The 19,807-nt window shown below is 39.7% G+C and overlaps 1 protein-coding gene across 1 annotated transcript in view; it reads left to right on the forward strand.

Annotated features, from left to right (window-relative positions):
* ASTN1 (astrotactin 1) overlaps positions 1 to 19,807 on the forward strand; it is a gene marked incomplete at both ends in the record, with an annotated part of 252,365 nt that overhangs the window by 179,801 nt on the left and 52,757 nt on the right. Inside the window, 4 exons of the mRNA XM_083358699.1 lie at positions 1,173 to 1,310; positions 3,747 to 3,897; positions 17,251 to 17,417; positions 19,358 to 19,552. Of these exons, the coding sequence (XP_083214825.1) occupies positions 1,173 to 1,310; positions 3,747 to 3,897; positions 17,251 to 17,417; positions 19,358 to 19,552 (651 nt within the window). The remainder of the gene's footprint in view (positions 1 to 1,172; positions 1,311 to 3,746; positions 3,898 to 17,250; positions 17,418 to 19,357; positions 19,553 to 19,807) is intronic.

Genomic DNA, 19,807 nt, shown 5'->3' on the forward strand with positions numbered 1-19,807 from the left:
AGATTTGGTTGTGTGCTGTCAGTAAGGAGAAACAGTTATTAAGGGGAAGCCCAGGGATTTCAGTTAGAGATGTACCCCAGCATCTAATATGATTTTGCTTAAATTAAACTTGAAACAATATGAATATGAATTCTAAGTTAGATCTTCTCAAGTGACCGTATCTCATGCAGTTTGCTATTGGCTTATGAAAATGTCAGTGATTGTCTGAGGGACTGAATGCAAAATTCAACTTTTTGGACTTTCAGTTCAAATTTTATATTAAAACAAACCCAATTTGGGGTAAAATAGCAATCATAGAAGCTTTATAAGAATGTATGAACAAAATGGTTTTGGTGAGCAACTTCTCTTTTTGAGCCTTCTTCATATTAGCTTCCAATCATAGTGAAATTTCTCCTGAACTGATGACATGATTTGTGCCACTCTCCCCTGGCATGGTGTTACATGCTTTGTGGGAAACTAATTGTGGCTAGTTGCCTACTAATAAGGGAGAAGGTTTCTGTTGCAGGGAAGATAGCAAAAGTACAAGAAAAAAGGAAAACAAGCATCCCTACCTGTGGCAATGTCTGTTTCTTGCTTGTTAAAAGAATTGCTCTTTCCTTAAAAGAAAAAAAAACTTCTATTCTTTCTTCCCTCCCCTATGCATGTCTCCTACAAATTCTTCTAGACAGAATTGTCACCTTATTGAAAAAAAAGATAAATGAAATAACTCAACCCTTAATAAGGAGTATCAGTGAAAGATACATAGGTCCTCAGTGACACATTTTTTGCTACCTTGAAATTGTAGAACTGAAAAACTGTCTAGATAATGTTAATTGTATTGTATTAAATCAAATAGCATTATGATCACGGAGTAGAAGGAGTCACCATACATAAGTTGTGGTGTGTCTTTGTCTCTGTGTCTGTCTGTCTGTCTGTCTGTCTGTCTGTCTGTCTGTCTGTCTGTCTGTCTCTCTCTCTCTCTCTCTCTCTCTCTCTCTCTCTCTGTGTGTGTGTGTGTGTGTGTGTATTAAATAAGATTGGAGAGAAAGAAGTAACCGAATTGCAGACTAGGTCAAGATAATTAAAAAAACCTCTCTCTGCGAGCACAGAAATAAATACCTTAGAAAAATACTAATTTCTTGTGTTTTTTCATGTACTTTTCAAACTGATTAACTCTCTCCTTGTGAATGTAGATTCACCTACACTCTCGGGGAAGGGATGTGGCTGCCACTGAGCAAAAGCTTTGTGATCCCACCTGCTGAATTGGCCATCAATCCATCAGCCAAGTGCAAAACTGATATGACAGTGATGGAGGATGCAGTAGAGGTCAGGTATGTTCCTTTCACAAATGAATCTTTGGAATGGCTGGAAATTATGCATGGCAGAGAAAGAAACTCCTATTAGTAAGGATCACCCATCAGAAATGGTGCAGTTCCAGATGCTATAAATTATATAAAATTATGTACAGATGGTCATTTTGCTGGCCCAGCTCTATTTTATTTCTGTACTAATAATCATATGCCTACATTTAGAGTATGGCATTTGGATAAATGTAATAGGCAGGAGGGGACATCTGGAAAGTGTCAGTGTTCCTCCTTTGTTCTACATGAGATAATGGAGCAGAGAAATTATTTAGGGAACTTTTGAATTATGTCAAGTTAGTTTCACTCCTGGGAAGTAAGCAAAAGGGGATAATTCACTGATTTATTTTAAAGCATTTATTTCATATCTTCAAATGTATTAACATTTTAACCTGCATAATAAAAAATATCCTCTGAGAAAAGAATGCAAAATTGATATAAAGATGCCACTTTTCTGTTAAAACAATCTAACAGTTTATCATTTTTAGAAAAATCCTCCTAAAACTATGATGGGCTATATATCATGGGACAAACTTGAAGTAATCTAAAAGCAAAATTAGAAAAGTAGTTCAATTAAAATAGAACCTACTATCTATTGAAATACATTATTGACTTATCATCTTAATGTATGGGTCTGCTACAATGGTCTGAAGAACTTATATTACTCCTGTGTTTAAGGTCCATGCATTGAGAAATACTCTTTCTTATAATTACCTACCTCACTTCCTAAAGCAAGCCAAATTCATTCAAAAAGGAGACACAGATCTGGATAGCACCTTCATTTACAACTGAAAAAGGAAGAAGCAATAACAATAAAAATTGAATTTGACTAAGATGTGGATTGAGGTGGGTCCTGACAGTTAGTTTATACTCTCTGTAATCACATCAATAGTATGAGCAGGAATGAATAAATCTATAAAGCTCACTTCAGCTTTAGTATTGATTTTTATATCATTAAATTGATCTTGGCCATTTATTTTTGCATTTTTATTTTTATTTTAAAACAAACACTACACACACACACACACACACACACACACATACCCTAAAAAGGTAAAGGTTCCCCCGCACGCACATGCGTGCTAGTCGTTCCGACTCTAGGGGGCGGTGCTCATCTCCGTTTCAAAGCCGAAGAGCCAGCGCTTGTCCGAGGACGTCTCCGTGGTCATGTGGCCGGCATGACTAGATGCCAAAGGCACACAGAACGCTGTTACCTTCCCACCGTAGTGGTCCCTATTTTTCTACTTGCATTTTTTTTTACGTGCTTTTGAACTGCTAGGTTGGCAGAAGCTGGGACGAGTAACAGGCGCTCACTCTGCTACGCGGCACTTGGGATTCGACCCGCCAAACTGCCGACCTTCCAATCGACAAGTTCAGCGTCCTAACCCACTGAGCCACCGCGTCCCTACATATACCCTAAGCAATCCTTTATATACCCTTTGTGTTTATATTTTGAAGGGAAGACATTAAATTGCAAACTTCAAAGACAGAAGCATTTCTCCACAAGAATCCATTCTCATCTATGTATTTATTTCAGAAATAGCAGAATTGGCAAGCTTGTATCCAAATTGGAATCAATCAAATTTCTCATCCATCTCGGTGATAGCCCTGCAAATACTACATCAGGCTCTGAAAACTTTTTGTAGTGCTATATGCATCAGTTGCAAAAAGAATTGACTGATATTTTATGATTGCCTAAAAGAAGAAAGAGGGGGGAAAAAGTGCTTGGGCAGAGTGTGGTGATAATCGTACAGCTTTAACATAATAAAGCTCCACTCTAAACTTATACAATACACATTTTACCTTAATTCTCAGGACCTGTACTCTGAAAACATTAGTTCAAACAGTGCAAGTTTCTGGCTAGTAAGGAAAATTCTGAACCATTTAATCAGTGATCTGTCAAAGAAATATGCATACTAAAGAAGCAAATGTACTTTCTGTGTACTTCTAATAATAAATGTGCAAAATCTATGAAGAAACATTCATCAGTCAATTAGATTTGAAGCTGGAACCCAGTATTGTAAGTCATCTGGTAAATATTCAGATTTCTTTGTATAAATCATTATTGTGATCATTAATAACTTGTTAACCTCATGTTATCTCTGTCACTTATTTTTGGCTGTTCTGTGCCTTTTATCACATTCTATTTTACAGTAACAATTTAGATTGCAAGCTTTTCAGTCGAATAATGAAGAACTGTATGCCTCTCTCCTGTTGTGGGATTGATTCCCATCACATTTGTTCAAAAGAGGTAGTGAAAGATGGGAAGAATTACAGTTCATCAACTTCAGGCTCTTTTCTGGTTATATCACTCATCAGTGATATTTGAACCATTGGTGTGCTGAATTACTGTTTTTTGTCTTATAATTGTTACTATAATTGCAAATATGTTTTATTACGTTGCAGGGAGGAACTGATGACTTCTTCCTCCTTTGATAACTTGGAGGTTCTCCTAGATTCTTTTGGCCCAGTTCGGGACTGCTCCAAGGATAATGGGGGTTGCAGTAAGAATTTCCGCTGCATCGCAGATCGAAAATTGGACTCCACTGGATGTATGGTCCGTATGCGTTTGATACAGAATTATGAAAGGATCTCTTGGAGAAATGAGAATAGGACAGTAAGGTTCCTTGACACATGGAGTTCTCTGGATTTGAGCTTGTTGATATAGAGCATTATAATTCTGCAGGCTATATGACATCCTCATGCAACATACAGAACTTACCCAGGAAAATCGAGGATCTCAGGATTTAAACTAATTCTGATATCCTCACTTTGCCTTGTTTAAGATGGCAGATCAGCACAAATTGTGTATTTGATACCTTCCACAAAGTAACACATGCATAACACGGTGCTTTATTTTTCTAAGATTGCTCACAGCATAAAACTAAAACCATGGAAAACATACCATGCTCCTGCTTTGTCTTGAACATTAAGTTCTGTAACTGTTCTACATTCTATTAAATTGGTAAAAATGTATTTAAGGCTATCTTACATATTATGTAGGGCAAACCTAAGCTTACCATCCTGAGAATCTAGTTACATTTACGTTAAGTTTGAACCATGCATTTTGCATCCTTTTTGCAATTCATTCTAAGCAGAGGTGACCAACCTACAGGATGGAGGGCATATGTACCAGCTTATGGCCTAATATATGTGACCATCGACATAATTTCAAAAGCTCTTTGTCAGAAAAAGATCAAAAATGAAATTGAGGAAACTGAGTGTGTCGGAAAGAAAAAGGAAAAAAAGGGGGAATGGTAACGACAGAAAGATAAAACAACTTTGCCCTTGAATCACTCGATTCAAATCTCTCTCTCCCCCCCCCCCCATTATTTCTCTGCAACATCTAACAAATTATTCCTGGAGCAGGAATACACTTATTTTCCCCTGCTCCAAAGAAAGTTTCTAGGCCCTGATCTAGAGCATGATCTAGATAGGACAAAGGAAATATAATACTTCTCTTTCCAGTGACTTTGCTAAATTGTTCCATTCCCACTCAACCACCTCCAACTCAAGAAATGGGGGTGGTGGGGGTGTTTCTATTAATTTAGTTTTAGAAGAAAGAAAACCTAGAAAGGAAGCTGCATGCTATATAATTAACATACTAAGTTTGTTGCTCTCTATGCACCTGGCAGGAAGAAGCATTTATACTTGGCATCCTAATGTGTGTATTTGCATGATAAGAATGTTGCAAACATCTGTTTGTGTGCTTGCACTTTACATTTTCAGTAGATGTGTTTTTAATCTACAAAGGGATCCTTAAATGAATGTAAAGTGACTTGAGAGTGGATGATTCATTTCTTTATTAGCATAATAGGTTGCAGTTTTGTTTAACCATTAGAAAAAATTCCAGAGTTCCAGAGATAGTGTCCTTTGCATCATGCTTCTCTTTAGATCAAAGTTATTTATTTGTTCTACTACATGGCCTTAAAATGATAGGAAGACTACAGAATGCAAAATGAAGTACAATTCAGATTGAGGACAGTTTGCCATCAAAGAGGCGAGGAATATATAGATTACCATTGCATAGTCTACAAATCCTTATCATTCAGATTTGGATAATGGATTCTGTAGTGCTAGAATAAAATCTTTGGTGGAGAAGCCTTTTGCTAGTATATTCTTTTTGCCCTTTATAGAAATTCATATGATTTTATTGTGTGCTAGCATAGCATAGTGTTTTAGGTGATAACGTATGAATTCAAATGTCTACCATCCATTAAAAATATCCTGTTTGCAGTACAAGGATTATGCAAATTGAATGGATTAAAAAAAATGAAAGTGATTTGGGATAAAACTGAAGAAAAGAATTTCTGGAAGTAATAGTGTAGAGTTTTGGATGGGTACAATTGTGTTATGTTTAGCAGTGGAATTGCTATAAATGCTAGTGTCCATGAGAAAAAAAATGATATAAAGGAAATCATAAATGGAATAAGAATGATTGAAGAATTGGTAAAACAGCAGATATAACAATAAAACATTAAAATATGGGTGTAATTTTGACACAGATTGGTTATATAGCTTGTTTAATATTGTGTGAAGCCTGCAACTGTGCCTGACCATTGTGAGAAAGCAATTATTATTATTATTTTTATTGAAAAGTTTTATAAAAGTTACAATATTATCCCATCCCCAAACCCCCCCTAAACCTCCCTCCCCCTCCCCCACTTCCCAAAGCTGGTTACAGGGTTACAAATATATAGTAATCATAATCTAACTAACATTAATCTACTATATAAATAACCAAATACATAATACATGTTAACCCGCCTATAACATAATTACAAACACTCTAAAATATCCAACTTATAAAAAAAATAAATTATAACAATCTAAAATTTACTCATAAGCTAAATGGAACTTTTTAGTCCCATATTTTTTCTGAATATAATCTATCCATCTTCTCCAAACCAAAATGTATCTTTCTTGTGAATGATCCTTCAAGTAAGCAGAAATCTTAGCCATTTCTGCTAAATTTGACACTTTAAGCATCCACTCCTCTATAGTAGGCAGACAGTCCTTCTTCCAATATTGCCCTACCAATAACACAATCTGTAATAACACCCAATATTGCCCTACGTATCACAATCTGTAATAACACCCAATAAAAATAATTGTGGAGTAAACTTTATCTTTCTTTTAAAAATCTTTTGAATGTTCCACCAAATTTTAATCCAAAAAGCTTTTATATTTCTACAAGTCCACCAAATATGAAAATAAGTAGCATCCAAGCTACCGCATCTCCAACATTTGGGCTGTAAATTGGAATACATACAAGACAGCTTTTTAGGAATTTTCTCTTAAATTTTGGGCTTGAGTAAATTTTACATTTCTAACCCAAATTACCTCCCACACATCCAGTGGAATCGGTTCTTGAATATTTTGAGCCCACTTTACCATGCAATCTTTTACCAATTCCATTTCCAAGTCCAATTCTATTAAAGCATTATAAATTCTCTTTATATGTGCTCGAGTTTGATCTTTGATCTGTTTTACCAAATTTTCATCCATCAGTGTCAAACCAACCTTCTGATCTAACTTCCACCTAGCTTGCAATTGAGTATACTGAAACCAAGACTGTACGATATTTTCTTGCTTTAACTCGGCTACCGACCTTAGTTGCCAATCGTTCCCTACCAATCTAAGTAGTTGCTGATAAGAAATCATATCCAAATTCAGTGAGAATGCAATTATTGTTCCCTTTTAAATAGTAAGAGTAAATGCAAGAACTACAGGTGAGTTAGTTTGCTATATGTGCCTGGGAATATGTTTGGCAGAATTTTGATTTAATTAATAATATTGGGGAAGAAAATATGTATGGGAAATGCTTTCCAGCTTGATGCTGAGCAAGTGGGATGCAGATCAGCTTGTTGCTCTTCAGCAATTATTGAGAAACATATGAACCTGAGAAAAATACAATAAATATTTATTGATTTGGAGAAAGTGTATAGTAAAGTGAATAGGTATGAATTTGCCTATTTTTTAGTTTTGCACGAATATGGAATTGAACAGTATTGGGAAAAAATATATGGGAGACAGAGAAGACACATAAACACCATTGGTTGCAGGATCTGAGAGCACGCCACAACAATCTCCCAAAATATGAACCAAGCACCATCCCACTAGCAGACATCCAACAGTGGATCAAGAATATGAAGAGCTGGACAGCATGTGGCCCAGACATAATTCATACCTTGTGACTAAAGAAACTTAACAGCCACGCATGAATGTCTAGCAGTACAGATGAACCAGCTGCTAACACCAGACTTACAACCAGACTGACATAGGAAAGGACAATGCTGATCATGAAAGACCATGAAAGAAAGAAGGGAACAGCACTGTCTAACTACCAACCAATAATCTACCTACCTACAACTTGAAAGTTCCTCTCGGTCATCATAGCCATCAAGCTCACACATTAGGAACAACAGAAGAGATTCAAAACACCAGTTGTTCATAAATACAGCAGTTGGCCAAGACTCAAGACCACTCTGACCACAGCCTGGCTTCACTACAGCACAGCCTATGACTCAGTGCCTCACACGTAGATCTATCATTCCTGGCTCTATACAAAGTCAACAGAACACAGAGGACCTTCCTCAAGAATATATGGAAGACAACACTGGAAGTCAGCTCAAAACAGTTCACACAAGTGACCATCAAATGCAGCATATACCAAGATAGTGCACTTAGAATTAAAAGAGTCCTGAAGAAACTTCAGAGCTGAAGAAGCTTCTTGGATGAGAAGCAAAATGTCTTCAAAGAAAAACAAAGTCCAGTTGCCTCGTGAAAAAGCATCTTTGGGATAACTGTGACCTGATGACTGAAAATCTCCATAGACATGTCCCCATTGCTGTTTTGCATAGGCTTGAACCCTCTCAGCCAACGTATATACTTGAGTATAAGCCGACTCGAGTATAAGCCGAGACCCCCAATTTCACCCCCAAAAACTGGAAAAAGTTGTTGACTCGAGTATAAGCCGATCCGCCGTTCTGCAAGCCTCCGCCACCGGCGGAGGCTGGATCCGCACTCTGCAAGCCTCTGCCGCCAGCAGAGGCTCGATCCGCCATTTTGCAAGCCTGAATACACAGGAATACCCTGTGTGGCCGCGGCTCTCGGGGAAGCCCTGGCTGTCCGCTTCCTCGCTCCACGCTGCCATTCGGGGCCCGCGCGTTCCCCGGGCAAATCGCGGCGCCCAGCAGGCGAGGAAACACGCCTGCTCCAGTCGCCCCCCCTTCCCTCAGGAGACGCGAAGCAAGTGACTGCCCGGAGCTTACCGAGGACTTGCTTCGGTGCTTCCAGGATCGCGCGCACCTCTCCCAAGCCGCTGCCGTCCGGAGACCTGCCGAAGTTTGGGGAGGTTTGGGGAGGTGCGCGCGCACCTCCCCAAACCTCCCCAAACGTCGGCAGGTCTCCGGACCTCCGTGCCCTGCCTGCTTCTTTCCGCTGCGGAAAGAAGCAGACCTCCGCGCCCTGCCTGCCTGCTTCTTTCCGCAGCGGAAAGAAGCAGACCTCCGCGCCCTGCTTGCCTGCTTCTTTCCGCTGCGGAAAGAAGCAGACCTCCGCGCCCTGCTTGCCTGCTTCTTTCCGCTGCGGAAAGAAGCAGACCTCCGCGCCCTGCTTGCCTGCTTCTTTCCGCTGCGGAAAGAAGCAGACCTCCGCGCCCTGCTTGCTTGCTTCTTTCCGCTGCGGAAAGAAGCAGACCTCCGTGCCCTGCTTGCCTGCTTCTTTCCGCTGCGGAAAGAAGCAGACCTCCGCTGCGGAAAGAAGCAGACCTCCGCGCCCTGCTTGCCTGCTTCTTTCTGCTGCAGAAAGAAGCAGACCTCTGCGCCCTGCTTGCCTGCTTCTTTCCGCTGCGGAAAGAAGCAAACCTCCGTGCCCTGCGTGCCTGCTTCTTTCTGCTGCGGAAAGAAGCAGACCTCTGCGCCCTGCTTGCCTGCTTCTTTCCGCTGCGGAAAGAAGCAAACCTCCGTGCCCTGCGTGCCTGCTTCTTTCCGCAGCGGAAAGAAGCAGGCAGGCAGGGCACGGAGGTCCGGAGACCTGCCGACGTTTGGGGAGGTTTGGGGAGGTGCGCGCGCACCTCCCCAAACCTCCCCAAACTTCGGCAGGTCTCCGGACGGCGGTGGCTTGGGAGAGGTGCGCGCGATCCCGGAAGCACCAAAGCCTTGGGCGCACAAGTCCTCGGTAAGTTTTTTTTGTTGACTGGAGTATAAGCCGAAGTGGAATTTTTCAGCCCAAAAAGTGGGCTGAAAAATTCGGCTTATACTCAAGTATATACGGTAATTACAAGAACTGGATATGGATAAAAGTTTGAGTATAACTATCATAAGCCACCTCCTCTACGTGGAAGACAATGAACTGTATAGCTAAGAGTAATCAAGACATCAACTCATTGATATATATTTTTTTATTTTAATTCCATTTATATCCCGCCCTTCTCCGAAGACTCAGGACGGCTTACAAGCTTAGCAGTAGCCTTCATTCTATGTATATGCCTGCTTATTAGGGCTTTCACACACACCCCAAGCGGCATTATTACAAAGTCAGCTTAATTGCCCCCAACAATCTGGGTCCTCATTTTACCTACCTCGGAAGGATGGAAGGCTGAGTCAACCTTGAGCCTGGTGGGATGCGAACCTGCACTAATTGCAGGCAGCTGGTGTTACTTAAGGAGGCATTAGCCCACTGCTCCACCAAGGCTCTTATACCTAGTCTACAGTGAGACATTGGGACTGGAGAAGTGTAGATGGATGTTAATTAAGAGAGGGAGGGGTAGGTAAGTCTGATGAAGTGAAACTACCAATGAGCCACACATCAGACATTTCAACCAGCTACAAGAAGGTACTTATGTTAGAGTCAAGAATGAATGAACCATAAATGAATTTTGGTCGAATATAGAAGTGTAGGTTTGCTGAGGTAGTTTGGCTATATAGGGAGAAGAATGAAGGTCCGATTCCATGGCTAATATTTAAAGGAAGTGTGAATAAGTCAAAAGGAATGGGGAGACTGAGAAAGTCTTAATTGGATGGAGCTTATGAGATCCTCAAGAAAAGAAAACTGAGAACCTACAAAACATGAAAAATAGTGTGTAAGGCAGTGTGTAGACAAGGAAAGGAAAGGAAGCTTCATGGATCATTGCATTGAACTACGAAAGGAAGGTTGTAGGATAGGGCTAGGCCTCCTTTAATTCTAAGCTTTAGAAATTCTACATGTTGTATTGGCTGAGATTGCTTCTTATGGGAACAAGAAAGTGTCTGTGCTTTTGCAGAGTGTCATTAAAGAATTGTGGATCAGAATATGTCATGGGTTTCCTCAAGTTTTGGCTCTGACGTTCTCCTACCAAGCAGCAACATGGGGACTGAACCAAGAAATTAATTCTTTCTCTAGAGCGTACTCCTTCCTTGCCTGCTGTCTTTGTGCATCTGCCAATTTCATTTCTTACGAGGAGATACATGCTAAGTGCTTTGTGGCAGATGTTCCCTTCATCCACCTCTGCGCTGTATCTCATTGACTCACAGCACATCTTCCTGCCCCCTTTGCACCAGGGCTGTCATGAGAAATAGGTGGAAAGCAATCCATCTGCTTCATACTCTGGCTGTGAAGCTGCTGAATGTGTCTTAGTGCTGACATTCTCCCTTTTCACCTGCTTTTGTGCTGGGAGAGGCATTGTGCCAAAGATGGATGTGTAAAAGAATTAGTGGAGGGATCAGCAAATGGAAATATTTTTACACAGCTACCTCTAAAATAGCTGCTGAGAGAATCTGTGCTGACAGCAGCAGAAGTATGGATTAAAACGAGGAGGAATCTGTGCATAGAATTCCCTTCTCTGTAGCACTCAAGCTAGACAACACGCACAATTACAACATTTAATAACATAATTCATATATTCATGCATAAAACATACTTAACATTATAGCTTGCTTCATAATGCAGATGTATAATAGACAAGTACACAATCTAAGCTGATAATATATAATCATTTTAGGCAGTAACAGAGGGTTTTAAACAAATTTATATCCATTTTAAACAATAAATTAATATTAGAGATATATCACAGTGCTACATTTCTGAAAACCTCTTGGTGTTACTTTCTGTTCCTTAAATCTGTGAAGTAATAATACATGTTGCTATTGTGGCCAAATCTTGTAAAGCAATCCCATGATCTTTGTTGCTGTCTGAAGATGAATTTTTAAAATGGATGTGTGTGTGTGTGTGTGTGTGTGTGTGTGTGCAGAATTGAGTTTGGGAAATTTTGCAGTCTAATATTTTTGCATATAATTTTAGCTGTATTTCATTTTCCATTTAAACATAGAGTGAATGCATTTTGCAAGCATTATTGTGTGCTGGCTTAATGGTGGAATGCCTTTGCTCGCTTGCAATTTCTCACCCCTTTAATTGTATGAAAATCATTGGAAACTCCTTTCCCAACAAGAGCAGGGTTTTGTGTGTGTGTGTCTGTGTGTCTGTGTGTGTGTGTGTAAAAACAAATAAATCATAGCCTCTCTAAATTTAGAGAATTGGAAAGTGAACTGTTGTATTATGCTATGATATAATCATGTGCATTTAAACGTGTGCACCTTTCACAAACACCTCCCTGTACCTGTGAGGTGTGTGTCCGTGTGTGTGTGCATATTTTATCTATTGGTCTGAAACTCCAGAATCTTTTATTCATCCATTATTCAGGAGGCCCATTGTTTAATCTTGGGTATCTTTAGAGAGAACAAAAAAGGCCTTCCGTGGCCTCAGGTTTGGAAGCTTGAAGATTTAAGCCAGTCAATATAGACAATACCATGCAGAATTTCCTTTGAGAAGCCTGAATTTATCCTGTAGAAAGATCTTGAAACTGAGTTTAAAAAAATAAAAATAAAATAAAATTACTCATGAAAGAACGCAGAAGTGGCAGACCTGTTCATCCCAGTGCTAATCTATAATTATAATTTCCAGTGTGCCTTTTTGTGAGGTAGAAATATTCATGGAAAATGTGACAAGACATATAAATAATATATCTGATATACAAATCATGGTCTTATACAGCCAACGTGTTATATCTGCAAATCTTAAATCCTGTTCTCTTGAGTTTCAATGTTTGTGTGGTGCAATGAGATAAAACAGGCAGACCCTGTGGCTGTTTCAATCCCAGGTGCAGCCATTGGAGAGAACCATGTCAACAAGTTTTTTAAGCCCAGTAATATTTTTATTGCTTTTAAAGTAATAACAGAAAAAGAAAAAAGAGGAACAAAACACACAAATGCATATGTTATAAAAATACATAACAAGTGCTTAAAAATAAGTGAAAAAATACAAAAAAATCATAGGATATTTGTTGTTAAAACAATGTTACACACACACACACACACACACACTCAAATGTGTCTGTGTTGTATTTCTAATATACTTATATAACTATTTTTGTTAACCTACTTTACTTTGTATAAACGAGTCTCCTATTTCATAAACATTTAGCCATATAGGCAGTCCACTCACAGGTAGCAATGTAATGAGGTCTTCACTCCGTTGAGTAAATGGGGCCACACATTTACCTTTTGAATGCTGCAGTATCACACTTATAGCTAAAATAAAGGCATGGAGAATCCATTATATTGTCTAGCTGTCAAATTCCGTGTAATAGGTATTTAATTGAAGATGATAGATGATAGATAGATAGATAGATAGATAGATAGATAGATAGATAGATAGATAGAGATAGTAACATATAAATAAAATACAGTTGATCCTGGCCATTTGTTTAGTGACTGTTTAAAGTTACAGCAGCACTGAAAAAAGTAACTTATAATTGTTCCTCATACTTACAACATTCACAGCGTCCCCACGGTTGTCATCAGAATTTGGGCAGTTGGCAACCAGCGTATATTTATGATGGTTGCAGCATCTAGAGGTCATGTGATCACCACTTGAGACCTTCCCAGCTGGCTTCCAACATGCAAAGTCACTGGGGGAAGCCAGATTCATTTAACAACCGCATGGTTCACTCAACAACTTCAGTCATTCGCTTAACAACCATGGCAAAAAGTTTGTAAAATTAACAAAGTAACTTAATAACTACCTTGCTTAGCACCAGAAATTCTGATATCAATTGTGGTTGTAAGTTTAGGTCTACCTATGGAATGTAATATCTGAAAAAGATTGAATCCTTTTTTCCCATGCTAAATTGATTTTACGAAGAAATCAAACATTGCAAATTGGGGGGAAATAGTGATAAGGAAATTTTGCATAAAAGTGGGGTTATTGACTTTGGATCAATTGATAGATGATGAAGATGATTTTTTAACCTATGCTCTGCTAAGAGACAAATACTATCTATCAGACATAATTCAGTAGAAATGCGTATTTACAGCTACAATATCTGTTAACATTATTTGGACCAGTAGGTATTTGGCATTGACAATATAATTTGATAGGCACATGATTAGAGATAAGTTGAATAAAGAAAGTTTTTACATTGCCTAGAAAAATGGGAGTGTCTTAACTTCTATACCTAGAATGTCAACGAATCTTAACCTATGACTTGTAGAATAAAACATAATATACAGAATTTATTGCACTCCGTAACATCTGTATAGAAAAGGATTGCCTAGGACAACATTTTATTGGAGATGAAATATGAATGATGCTTCTTTACGACACAGGTTTTTACAATATCCTGTTCTTACTAAATTTTAGGAGAAAGTAGAGATCTATGTACGTAAATGTGACTGTGTGACAAAAGCTAAAATTTTCAGAGGATATTTCTATTTCTCCTGAGAAATAGCATCTGGGAAGGAAACAAATGTGATAAAATAGGGATACATATTGCAGCTTTCCCCAACCTGCTTTTTTTCAGATGCATTGAGCTACAAATCCCAAAACAGAAAGAGGTTGGGATATTGTAGTGTGGTGGTACTTGGAAAGGATGCAGAAAATTGCCCTTCTTCTAATTTTCTGCTGATGACTTACAATATTGTTTGACATGAGTTAAATACTAAATCAACATGGAAGGATATTAATTCAATTTTAATTTGTTAGATTATGCTCAAGGCAGTTTGTTCGTTTAAACAAGTGTATATATAAACATACATGTACAAATGTATTTATAAGCAAACATGCATACTTACACAGTACTCACTTCTTTTTGCCCCATAAAAATAACCCTGATTGCCCCCAAGCCCACCAGTCTGCTTCCAAGTCTAAGGACTGGCCTGAATTTCCATCACTTGAGTCCTAATTCTACATCATAACCACTAGATCAGACTGGCTCTCAAATTGAAAAGGTAAACCAAAGGGAGCTGAAAGGGAAGGAGAATCCAGCTATCTGTTCTGTAAGAAAGTAATTCCATATGCATTGAATTGTAAAAGTCCATTTGGGTTTATGAGAAACAAATTGCAAAGGCAAGCCAAACAAACATAGTCCAACAACAGAGAGCTTGTCAAGTGCTGATGGAATTTTCCTAAAAGGGGCCCAGGAGATGGGTCTTTCTGAATTTTAGTGTGGAATAAATTGTGGTGGTATATGTTTCTCAACCTTGGCAACTTTAAGATGTATGAACTTCAACTCCCAGAAATCCCCAGCCAGCATGAATAGAAGTTCACACATTTTAAAGCTGCCACTGTTAAGAAACATTGCTGTAAGGAATAAACTACCAGAACCACCAATCTCTCCCAGCAAGCTAAACCCTGTAATATTGCTGCAACTATAGTATAGTTAACACATGAATTTGTGTCTAGCACACAGGGAGAAGCTGAGACAACATCACATTAAGGTGTGGATTTTATATTTTTACCTGTACGAGCTGAGTTTGCAATTCACTTGCAAATTCTCCTGCCAGAAACCCATATCACTTAATAGGGAGTCATGCAAAAGCATTCCTATTAAAAAATATTATTTTTGTTTCTGTAATTTTCTAAGCCCTTGCAAAGAAATCCATTCATCAGTAGAAAACACACATATACTCAGGTCTCTTTTGTCCACCCCTTGAAGCACATCCTGTCAGCCAGATGGGAAGTCACTCTGATGAGGATGGATGCAGGGCAGGATTCCTAGACTCCTCATTTGCTTGTTTGCCATCACCCCAAACATCTGGGTCTTCTCATTGACTGCTGGCATTATGCAAACATTTAGAATTCTCCTGTGCGTAGCCGTTCCAGCTGGCATGGATGGAGGAGGAGCAACATGGGGCAGAGTGAGAGTCTAGTGAGCCTACAGGGGACCGTTTGTTCTGGAAATTGCAGAATTAATGTCATTGAGCAACCTGTGTCTTGTTGTGTGAGCTTCATCAACAGGACCACGAGGGGAAAAACATTTCAGATGGAAATCCTCTGTTTAATCCACATGTGCCAAAGCAGAAGAAAGGGGAGGGGGAAAAAAGCCTGCAGCTCTTCCTACTTTATCCTACAAAATGTCCCACTTGAAAGCAAAACCTTATTGATGGTGTTATCGGTCAGCTTTATAGCCCTTTAATTCACTTCAGTTGGACTTGTTTATGGGTTCAGCAATTTCAAAACCAAAACAAGTTGAAAAAGTGGTTCCTAGTTAATGGGAGCCTCTGGATCTCGTTTGTTTCATGGCTGAGTATATAAGCCAGAGTGTGGCTGTTTTCTAAGGTAGCCTGAGGCAGCACCTAGTTCATAGTTCTCTGAATAGTTCCTCTTGAACAGGTGTGTGAAACTCAATTTCATTGAGGGCCGCATCAGCATTGCGGTTGCCCTCAGGGGGCCGGGTGGGTGTGGCCAGGGTGGGTGTGGCCTACTGGGTGGGCGTGGCTAGAGTGCGTATGGCCTACTGGGTGGGCGTGGCCAGCTTTACATCGTTCGGATCAAGGGTGCCTATGGGGTCCTGGGCAGGAGTGGGACAGATCTGAGGGTCTCTGGCAGAAGGAGGGTCTCTGGGCCAGGGCCAAGGTAGTGGGGGCCATTCCCTCCCTGTTTCCAGGATGGCTTCGCGGGCCACATGAAACCACTTCGCGGGCCGGATCCGGCCCCCGGGCCTTGTGTTTGACATGTCTGCTCTTGAAAATGATTGGAGGGAATACAGTGCTGGCTCTGACTGTTAGTCATCCTGGTTGGTGTTGATATGTATTTGAGGTTATACACTTTTGTACTGGAAGATGCTGCCCTGAGCTTTTTAACATATAGAAATTAGGTACAAGAAAACCTCAATATAATCTGAACATTTTTTGCACCCATATAGTATGAGAAAGAGATCAGACTATGGGAGAGAAGAGCACAGTCCTGACCCATTAAATGTAGAAGAGTCCTTTCTCCTTTCTGTCCTTGCTCACTGAAAGTGAAACGGGGGTAGGCAACCTTGGCTCTTTTATGACTCGTGGACTTCCGGAATTCTGGGAGTTGAAGTCCACGAGTCATAAAAGAGCCAAGGTTGCCTACCCCTGCTCTAGGCCAAAGAAAAGGCAGCATCCAGATTTAAAATTAAAGACAGGAACAATATTCCCCCCCCCTCGCAAATAGAGAAAAGATTAAGGTGAAAAATACAGTAATAAGATGGGGAGAGAGAACATGCACAAGATGCTCAGTTGTCTCATATGTGAAAAAATAATGGTTGCAGAAACTGTAAACATGAAAATGAAGAAATTTTGCAACAGGAAGGAACTACAGCACAGATTGTAAGATCAAAGTGTGAATGATACTGTAGAATTATTTAGCAGAAATTGACTAGAAAACATGCAAGAAGCTACCACAAATCTCAGTGCTAATGATAAGATGAAACAATACCACTAATTCAGTTTTTCTCCCCACTGTATGAATGGAGTATGTGGAACAAGCAATATTGTACAGTTACAATGTGTGATGTTTCAGTTGGGTGTAATGAACCCTCTTGTGACTGTGCAGTGCAAAACAATCACTCTGCATAAAATCTATGCTCACCTGGTTCGTGATGCTATTTTTCCTCCTCTGCTAGTGTCCCCCCGGCCTCAGCCCCATGAAAGACGGCACAGGCTGCTACGATCGCCACATAGGAGTGGACTGTTCAGATGGGTTCAATGGTGGTTGCGAGCAACTCTGTCTACAACATATGATGCCATTACCAGAAGACCCTTCCTTGTACAATATACTTATGTTTTGTGGGTAAGTTACACAAAAGCTTCTAGTATCCTCTAGGATGGGACCTTACTCCAAACCATACACAGATAGGCAGATAGGATACTCAACCTCATTTCAAAATAATGAATTCCTGACTATTCCATATAATAATAATTTTAATATTCAAGGTTGTTGGTAGAAAAATGTTAAGGTGGCAGCTGTGATAGTGCAATTAAAATTGTGGGTTGCAGTAAAGCTTTAATTACACTGCTGTGACTTCCATCTTGATTTTTTTACCATCCCCTATGGATGCCTGTTACTATTTAAATGATGTCTAACTATTGCATTCTGTGATGTAATGTGGTATCTAAATAATAAGTGTTCCTTCCTGAAGAAACCTGCCAAATGTAGCCCATACCAATGAATATATGACAATGGTTGTTTTTAAACTGTTTTATAGATTTCATATACACTCCCTTGACTGCAGCAATAATTATATATAGCATGGTATATGTGTTTGTAATACTTGTGTATGAACCCTTTCATCCTTTTTTCCTGGAAAACTAACAATTCACAGCATTTAGATTCAATTCCTAAAGGGTACTTTGAAGCCCATGAGAGTATGAATGTAGCACCCACCTGTAACAATGTGTTGTGATTCAGGGTCAGCCTGTGGGTTCGGCAGTTGGGTCGGACGACTCAGAGGAGGAGGGGGTGTTGAAGACCTTGCTGAAGGGGTTGAAGATCTTGCTGATGAGAGCCCTCAGCCAGGCCCCTCCCACTTGGTCACCACGGAGACCCAGCTGTGTGAGCCTGACAGCGTGGATGAAGATGACCCACAGCTGGCCCTGTTCAAGGACGCCCGAAGCAGGAGGCAGTCAATTAGGAGTAAACAGAGAAAGGCAATGGGGCTCCTCGGAAGGAGGCAGAGAGAAGCCACGCCCTGAACTCTATATAAGGGGAATGTGTGGGAGGGCTGGTTTGCTGAAGGCAACCGCTTGGATAGTTCCTGTTTCTTAAAGCTCCTGTTTCTTGGTTCGTGTCTTGTTTGTTTTTGTAGCTATAAATTTGGCAGGCGTAATTCCAGCCTCTTGCCTTCTTGTAAAAGGGGTTGTCCCTGCCTTTTCTGCAGGGCCGGTAGCAGGCTGGTACAGAACACCATGTACAATAATTTTGTTGGTTCTCAAGCTCACACAGCTATCTCTGCAGCTGCTGTATGATCCTAAGATACGGCTATTTTAAAGAGTTGCACTCAGGTGCTCTAATCATAGCTTTACATGTTCTGAAATATTTTTTTGGAATGAAAATCAAAGTACTGCATACCACTAATATTTAACATCTTTTGTTGAATCCTATGATAGTATATTTTGTTGCAGTGAAAGAAAATCTTATTTCCCATGACATTTTTAGTGACAGAATTCTAGATACCAGATTAAAGAATTGTCTTTAGCAACCAGAGGTCAAGACATTGCATGGTCATGAAAAAAAATAGGAAGCCTGTTGCCTCCAGTTTTTGCTGAGCTGCAGTTCTCATTCTAGATTTAGTCTTTTCTTCAGTAGACATTTCTACAATTAGGGATTAACAGATTTTGCTCATCTCACTCAACTGTTGTTCAGTGGTTTTGTTATTCACCTATTTTGTTCTGACCATTTTTCAATGAACTGAGAGAATTTCTTCATTTGAATTCCACATACCAATGTCAGTATGGTTCTTTTTGTCCCCGTGTAAATTGGTAAGGCATTTTATGAAATACACCAGCATTAGGCATTACGTGGCACAAAAGTCATGCATGGAACAGTTTTGCTGAAGGTCAGAAAAAGAAACACCACAAAATTAGACCTAAACCATTAATGTCACACAATTTTAACTGAGTTTTTCACCCATGTGACCATATTTGCTATAGGTTCTTCCTTGAACACAGAAGATACTTCTCTTTAGAAATCTTGTAAAACATTTAAATAGTTTCCCTTGTATTCATTGGCAGATGCATTGAAGATTACAAGCTAGGTATGGACGGCCGATCTTGTCAGTTAATTTCGGAGTCCTGTCCAGGAGGTGCTGACTGCGAAGAAAGCCGAGAGCTGCCCATGAATCAAACTCTCTTTGGGGAAATGTTCTATGGTTACAACAATCAAACTCGTGAGTTGGCACCTGGGCAAGTGCTGAAGGGGACATTCAGGTGATGATTATATTAGAAAAAAAGCTTGCTGTTCTGTGGGATTCCAAGTCCTGTTCTTTGTATTATCTGTACTGGGTTATTCATAGTGCTTTTACATCATACCCTAAGCAAAACAAAGCTCTGCTCAAAGCAACTTGCAGAATAAACTTTCCCAGGTTTCCTCATTTGCCTGTAGTAAGACTTGGGATTTGACCCCAAGTGAATTTCTTTCAGGGACAGATGACTTCTGTTGAAGGACCTTTCTCTAGCACTACT

This window comes from Vipera ursinii, assembly GCF_947247035.1.
Source record: "Vipera ursinii genome assembly, chromosome: 3".
Classification (NCBI taxonomy): Eukaryota; Metazoa; Chordata; class Lepidosauria; order Squamata; family Viperidae; genus Vipera; species Vipera ursinii.